Source organism: Crassostrea angulata, chromosome 5 (assembly GCF_025612915.1).
Source record: "Crassostrea angulata isolate pt1a10 chromosome 5, ASM2561291v2, whole genome shotgun sequence".
Classification (NCBI taxonomy): Eukaryota; Metazoa; Mollusca; class Bivalvia; order Ostreida; family Ostreidae; genus Magallana; species Magallana angulata.
In genome coordinates this window covers 15979781-15988418 of record NC_069115.1, presented here as the reverse complement: position 1 = coordinate 15988418, position 8638 = coordinate 15979781, and the positions used below count along the sequence as shown (strand labels likewise).

At 31.8% G+C, this 8638-nt stretch overlaps 1 protein-coding gene across 1 annotated transcript; it reads right to left on the bottom strand.

The window, feature by feature from the left end:
• Nucleotides 1-4107: 4107 nt before the first annotated feature.
• Nucleotides 4108-5921, bottom strand: LOC128183394 (uncharacterized). The gene is made up of 7 exons (XM_052852380.1): nt 5792-5921; nt 5481-5694; nt 5247-5354; nt 4922-5102; nt 4663-4769; nt 4499-4540; nt 4108-4367 (listed from the first exon to the last, which is right to left on the bottom strand). The coding sequence occupies exons 1-7, from the start codon at nt 5843-5845 to the stop codon at nt 4231-4233; spliced, it is 843 nt and encodes a 280-aa protein (XP_052708340.1). The 5' UTR covers nt 5846-5921; the 3' UTR covers nt 4108-4230.
• Between the last annotated feature and the right edge of the window lie 2717 nt (nt 5922-8638).

The following is an 8638-nucleotide window of genomic DNA, read 5'->3' as shown; positions in this document are numbered from 1 at the left end:
TTATTAAGGTAAAGGAAAAACAAAGATATCTTCAATTAATTTTTGATTTATTACAACTAAAATATGTTTGTTTTCTTTGGTTCATTTCAGCCATAATAAATTAATAAAACATGATGTGCTCCTAGTATGATAAATGATAACAGATAAACAGCCATGGGGAGGGGGGGGGGTGGGTAATAGATTCAAATACAGAGAATTCCATCTTTAGTCAAGACGCAATCAATGTAGAAATCTACGTCTAACAATCAAATTCATTGCAAGAATTATTCCTTTTATTGTATGTTTAGTTTTTAGTTTAGTTTTTTTGTTGTTGTTTTTTTTGGGGGGGGGGGGTGAGGAGGGTTGTTGTTTGTTTGTTGTTGTTTTTTTCATTTTGGCAATGTTTTGTTGTTTCACTGTTGATTATTACATGATATTTTTTTTGGGGGGGGGGGGGGTAGGTCTTTTTGCAGAATTACATGTAAGTTAGATTCCATATACTCCATTTATTACCTTGCAAATCGAAATTAATTTTAAATTTAACAATTAACTATCTGATAAATACAGGGGCTTGTTTCTTACACAAACATTGCAAATAATATAATTCGTCTAAGTAATCCATGTTTTCCATTTTTTTTCATTTAATCTATAATGCATGGCCGAGATCGACATCGGTTGATATATTGAAATCAGTAGAGCGTTCTATCTAGCCTTATTATACATGGCGTGTTTTGGCAATCATGTTTATAACTTCTATACACTTTTGATTTCAATGACAACAATGATATCATGGTTAGGTGTTATCAGCTGTTTCTATGCATTTTTGTTACGATATTTACCTACAAAGACTATTCAATTTCATCAAAAAATAAAGTTACGTTTTCGTAAGAATTATACTTTGATTTATAGCTGTTTTATTTATCTAAGGAAACATTTTGTGTACGCTATAGATATTCTTCATATCAATACTTGAATCTAAGTCTTTCAATTTTAGTGTAAAACATTTGTAGTAAGAGTGGTACACTTTTTACTCCATTGCAGTGCATTTAATTCACAAATACACTTACTTACTTACTTACTGCCCGTGATGCCTTTGGCGTATAGGGCAGTAACGAGGGCTCTCCATCCCTGTCTGTCACTGGCTAGCTTCTGGAGAGTGCCCCAGCTTTTTCTGATGCTCTTTCATCTCGGCTTCCACTGTTCGCCGCCAGGTAACTTTTGGTCTCCCTCTCTTCCTTTTTCCTTCTGGTGTCCAGAGGAGGGCTGTCTTTATGATGGATTCAGGGTCCCTTCTGAGTGGGTGGCCAATCCAGGTCCATCGTCTCCTGGTGATGATGGTGGCCATATCATCCTGATAGCATCTGCTGAGAAGGTCCTGATTTGAGATGGTATTTGGCCAAAATACTTTTAGGATTCTTCTCAGGGACTTGGTGTGGAAAGTTGACAGTTTGTTAAGGTCGTTCTCTGTCATTCTCCAGCACTCTGAACCGTACAAAAGAATTGGTATGATGCAGCTTTTGTACAGTTTGAGCTTTGTCCTGTTGGTATACTGGCTGGATTTCCACACAGCTTGCAAGTTCTTAAATGCTGCTCTGGCTTTGGCTAGTCTCTGCTGAATATCCCTGTCTGCTCCACCATCTGTTGTGACAATACTCCCTAAATATGTAAAGTTGTTTGTAAATGGAAGGATGTGATTGTCCATTTTAATTCCTTGTGGGTTATTCACATTTAGGGTCAATACTTCAGTTTTCTTGGCATTGATCTTCAGTCCAATGTTTCCAGCATACTCGTGGAGTCTATGTGTTTTGTCTTGGATGTGCTGATGGGAGTGGGAAAACAGGACAATATCATCGGCAAAGTCCAAGTCTTCAAGTGGTGTGAACGTTCCCCATCTGATGCCTCTTGGGATGTCTGATGTTGTGTTCCTCATGACCCAGTCGATGGCTATGATGAAGAGCGTTGATGACATTACACAACCTTGTCGAACAAATACACTAGTTGCAATTATAAGGAACGTGTGTGTCGAAGTGTACGAGGGTTGTTAGAAACGTTTGTGTACAAGTTTGAATGTGAGCGGACTATTTGCATGATCGAGGTGGAACTTTTCAGATTAAATTCTGGCGTATTTCCTAAGAAATATGTTAAGGTTTGGGTATTTCAACGCACCATAAAAATATACAGCTTAATTATTTTGATAAAATATGCTTCACGGATCATGTCGCTCTTTTAATTTTTTATATTTTGTATGCATTTTTCCTTATAAGAAAAATGCATTGTATCAGCGCATAAAAATTAATGATTTTTCATATCTCATCACAATAACTTTCGAATTTCATTTTGAAACGTTTTATCGCCTAATTTGGACATACAACGCTTGAAAAATGAGTAAAAAAACGTTGACAACAAATGAAATCTTGAATCACATTTTTATAGGACAAAGGTTTACCAGTGAAATCACAGAGGTTTGAAGATAGTAGAACTGATATTTTGAACTCTTACAGCACCTAAATCCCCCATACAGCCCGGATTACATTAAATTCAGGTAAATATATCATATAATGTTATGATTACTCATATAACATACATCAAATAATACCCCCAGACATTTTCACAGCTCTATGCATTTGCAAGTTCATAAGAATCAATTTGTTCACTATTGTTATTATATAGATTACAGGATATACAACTGATAAATATTTCTCAAGAATAGCCCATAAAAGCCTTGTTAAAAGGTTATTTCTAATGGGGTCTTGCACCTTCATTTCCATACCTAAAGTCGAAACTGCATGGCAGAGATTTCGTTTACCTAAATAATCTCAGAAATGCCTCAAACGACTTTATACAAAAACTTGACAACTAATGGTATTAAATTGCATTTTATAAATGGGTTAAATGACTTGTGGAACTGAAAGGTGTTTGCCTTGAATAAGACTAACATGTTCAAGTTTCAGTTGTTTAACGTCACCTGACGTCGTGGAAATATTAGATGGTGTTCTGTAAATCTATTTTATGCAATGTGAAAACCACTGTATCTTTTTTTTAAATATTCAAATTCAAATGAAATTTTGCATACTTATTTTCAATTGGTAGTCATATATTAAAACATACGCCATCTCATAAAATACACAGTAATTTTGCCGGACATCACTTCATCTGCGAACTTTTCTAACAACACCTGTATGCGATGTAACTATCATTGTTTGTATTGTATATGCTAACAGCTTATCATTATTATATATAATGATATCTTGTCGAATCACTCTCCGAAATTAATTCATCAAGACTAAATGAATAAACGTATCCTTTTAAACGAATGTATTTTTTAAAATGGAAATTCATATCATTATCTATATCTTTATTCACAAACCTGTAATTTAACATGTAATTTATTGTTGTATGTAGACAAATTAGACTAGAACATAGTGTATTTTTTCATATTTTTGAACAAATTTCATATCTTTTAGAGCCGGTGGTTTGTATACATAAATACGCCATGAAGGACTTTTAAGATGACTAATACATGAAAATACAACCTGTGTTTGATATGTAGGTCAAGGACAAGGATTGGCTTTAAAAGTTGTCTATGCGTTATCAGTTCCTTTTAAAAAAACTATATTCATAAAGGAAGGAAGTGTGTTAAGTGCCTTGATTCCATATCAAATAATCAATAGCTATTTAAACAAAAAAACCGTTTCCTAACACCCTTTTGCGATATGTACATTCTTTACATAGCTGCAATATTTAAAATCAACATAATTATTTTCATTTTAAAAGTTTCTGATTATCATTGCACGTTCTCCGTTGTGTTTTATCTTTTACAATTAGGCAATGCTCCGTTTCAAAATTTCATTTCTGTACATATATAAATTGTTTAATCTTAATGAACTAAAGGACTAAAAAAGAGTTGGTAATAAAACATTGTTTTCCTCACAAAGTTGAAAGATGTTGGCAATTTCAAATAGGTCTATTGATCTCGGAAAAGTGTCACCTTAAAGACATGCCATCTATACAAAGATTCAGACTTCTGATGGAATCTTTATGTCAAGTTATACCTTTTCGTTTCTATCATAACATTGATTTTTCTTCAATTTTTTTCAAATGATATATCCATATATTATGCCGAAAGCCACTTCGTTTTAGGTTAAATTCATTTAATAAGTAGCTGCCATTTAGAGTCAATAAAAACATGAATAACAACAATAAATATATAGATAACAGAACATTCAAATATTCCATATAATAGAAAATGTGTCAGCTTGAAACTGTATCGGAATTGGCATTGTCTGAAGATTCATTAAGTTTATAGATCACGTTCTGTATTTGCGTTTCCTTTTCCAGTAAACAATTTTGTACTTCGTGACCTTCTTCGACAGTTTCAATAGCAGATACTACAAAATAAATTTATAAAAATATCCCCATAATATATATACTACATGCACAATATAGACAAGTCCATTTTTCACCACTAAATATCCAATAATTCTTAAAATGAATGACGAATAAAAAATAATAAACGTACCTGGTTTTGTCATTTTTGACTCTTCACGTTGTAAAACTATTCCTATCAAGCAAAACACAAGATAAAAGATTTATTTTAAAACATCCAAAAAAAAAAATTGCAAAAAATCAAATAGTATTTACCACAAAACAATTGTGTATATAGATCTAAAGTCAAATGCTTACTTTTAAAATGAGAACAAAGTTCATTTGCCCATGATCGTTGTTTAACTGTAAAAACAATTAATATGCCTGCTAAACAGACGACCACACACACACTGATGATGATGATGCTAAAAACATAAATAAATTTTGTTGATTAAATAATATCTGAATCAATAACAACACAGCTAAAAATGAATTTATTGAAAAAATAAAATTTATTGCAAAGTCTCCTGAGTACATCATTTATAATAATAAGCATGTATTTATAGATTTTACTTACATATGACTCGGTGTATTTTGGTAACCAATACTTTGAAGAGGACGTGCTGAATTCTCCATAGGAGTTATTGATGTCGATTGGTAAACTTTTTCTTCAGTTGATTCCACTGATATCGATTTGATTGTCCGTTGTGTTGTAAGTGACGTTTTTGCATTTTTGACGTGCTCATAACATTCTTGATCTATTAGAATAGTAATATGATTTCTTGTATTTCACGCCATATTGCTAATTAAGAGATTTTTTTAATATTAAGAATAAAGATACTTATACTTATTAAACACAAGTTATTAAGTTCTTGATTTTGCATAAACAAAAATAATCTTACATTTGAAACTTTCATTCGAAAAGTAAAAAGGCGGACAATTTTTGCATGGTACAATTTCGTTGCGTTGAATTCTCGTTCCACCTTGGTTATATTCAGCACAAGCATTCCCTGCAGAAAACATTTATGGGGTTAAATAATGACTTATAAAGAAATTGTTTGGTTTAAAGCTACATCATGCAACATAAAAAAAATAAATGCATGGATTTGATATTTTGAATGTACTTCCATTCTTACCGACGATATTCAGTCTTGGGGCACATACTTCAATTGTTTCATTTCCCCACGCATTAATTACGCAGTGGTATTCAAATGATGAACAGGAGTAGGTCATTCTTTCACAGCCTTTCATTGCAGCTGCTTTGTTCCATTCCTTGTGATTTTGTGGACATGATTTCACTTGTTTTGCTGTTGCAGCTGAGTCGTTGCATTTATTAGAATTCACAAAAACCTACAAAATGAAGTTAACAACTATGTTTTAACACCAACATAACAATTAGATGAAAGAAGTCGACAAAAAAGAATTAATTTTCTAAATCGAAACTTACCTTCGAAAATGCAATTAATGTTAGACAAATAAAAACCAATCTATAAAGTTCCATATCTTTTTTGTATGTCGTAACAAATGTTATGAAAGCGAATCAGCGAATGTCTTTTGACCCGACTATATCAACTGGTTTTAAGTATACTCTTAAATGCTGCATCAACAACTTATCACTGCACTGTCTCGAGTTAAAATGAACTTCGGAGCAATTGCATCCTAAATATATGCGACAAAGATCCGCTTCAAGCGTATCAACTAAAATTAGATCTAGAATTTAAAGGTAATTTCCAAAATGCGGTAATGGTAGGGTATTTTAAAAATAGTCACCTTCTGTAGATAACAGAAGTACAAAACGTGTTCAAATCAACGTAGTTTTTTATATTGTAATTTTGCTTATTATATATTTTTTTAAGATAATAGAACCCTTACAAAATCTAACTTAATTTTTATTTTTTTTTATTTCTTTTTTTTTTATTTTTTTTTTAGCAATGCATATAGTTTTTTTGTTTTTTTTCCTTTGATATACTTTTTAATGATTCAATTTAATTGATCAATGAATGCTTTGGTTTTATATAACTATGACTGAAAGAGTATTATTTATCTCTTAGTTTACATTCACACTAACATACTTTTTTAAGCAGTCTTTAAATATAAAAACATAGTTTATTATGCATATCATTTTTTCTGATTATCTTATTCGACAGTAAACAGATTTTTAACCATCATTTAAAGCATAACACCAAATAAGAAACAAAGTAAAGTTATTGACGATTTTACAAAAGTGCTATCGAAAGACTATTGCGTAATACAATAGTTAGTGAGGTTATGTTTGATTTTTATAAATTCCAAAAGTTTAGAACCATCATCAAAAATTCTTACACAACATTTACTCCTTTTTCGTGCCAGGGTTTAAAAAAGCTGGTTTGTTTACTCCTTTTATAATAGAATTATAAGAAACTGAAATATATATAATTCAAAGAAGTTTAAATAAATTTATACAACATGTCCAAAAGATAAAACATCTCTCTAAATGACATTTGTTTCCCTTCTCTTGTCTTCAAAATCAAACATGTTCTTTAATATTACATCTCAATTTACAGCAAAACATATCCATCAAACTAACTTTTTAATCGACAAAGATCTGAGAGATGTGATTAATAAAATCCTTTTCACTAAATGTAGACTGGAGAATAAAATATTACACTTTACTCTAATAAACTGCTCATTGCATCCTTTGAATTAATAAGAAATGTCAGCTAAATTTGTTATTTCCTATCGTAATGTTTTAAGTTACCGCACAGTAACCATCAGATTAAGCTTTAAAATCAATATCGTGTTATTTATGATTTTGTAGGCAAAACCAATTAAATTCACTGAAGTAAAATTGTATGCATGTCGTCCTGTACAATTTTACAATATGTTATTATCTATATATAAATTGTTATCCTGAAAAAACTTAAATTCTGGCAAATGTTGTACTTTGAATTTTAAAAAAGTATGCAGAATTACAAAAGTGTTGGATTTTGAGCAACTTAAATTCTAAACATAGAGCCTACTTTGCTATAAATTTAAGTACGCGTTGCCGTTAAAGAACAGAAAGCATTATATAACTAATTTGACACAATTCAATTTTTTTTAAAACAAAATTCATATGCTTTCTTGATTCTTTAGTTGAATCGAGAGACACGTATGATTGCTTTGTCAATATGTAAGGTACAAAATGACAAGTTTTTAATACAATTCAATTTATTGTTTGTACGGGTGGTTTTTCCCCTCTCTATTGCAGTAACTGTAACATTAAACGCCAAGCACGATCCATGTCTGTAACCGTGAAATATATATGTCACTCGTTGAATGCATGAGTACCGCTTAATTGACTCGATCCTTTTGGATGATTTTAAATCGTTTTAAGCCCCTTTCACAATTGGCGCACGAGTAGAAGCGACCAAATATTCGTGCGACCGAAAAAAATAGATATGAATCGTTGATTGTTGCCGAAATACTCGCATATGAAAAAAGTATTCTTACGAATTTCGCACGATGTAAGCGAACGTTTTGCGATTTAAACGCATTGAATCTTGCGATATATCTTGCGTCTGTATGCGACTCTTGTACAATGAAAGCAACTGTTGAAAGATAATACGATAGGAACGCGCAAGAGACTAGGTGATCGGACGATTGAATGTGCGCCAATGTGATTGGACGTGCGATTATGCGTTCCATAGTACGAATGATCGTGCGAGTCAGACGGGGGTATATACACCGCCCATATTCAGTAGACATAGTTGAAAGCGAGAAAAGATGCCACCCAAGAAGATACAAGTATGCAGCAGCATTTATTGTTATACCTCAATATGATTATTCTATTATATCTGATCGGTCTAGAAAGTCAGGTGACAGGGTGATGTCATAGGAATGAAAACGCCGATATGAGCATACGATGTACACAAATATGATTAAATAAAAAATATTTAATCATTATGAATCACTTTTTATCTCAGAACCAACTTAACTATCTATGATTTATGAAAGAAAAATGACACAGTTACATGAGAAATCAAACAATCACGATGTTAATGTTGCGACTGTTGACAAGTCAAACATTATTAGAAATTAACGTATTTTGCGTAATCATGCATTGCTTGGTTTAGTAAAACGTTTATTGCATTAATGTTCAGGGAACATCAAGATTTATTTCCAAGAAAAAACAAATTTCTCTCGGGCGAAGCTATCGGGAAATATGATTTTTCTTGAGGAAATAAATCTTCATACATGTATTTCTCTCACCATCATGCAGTGAATGTATATTGTAAATTTTGTTCTGAAACAGGTATACTTATATAGAGTATAG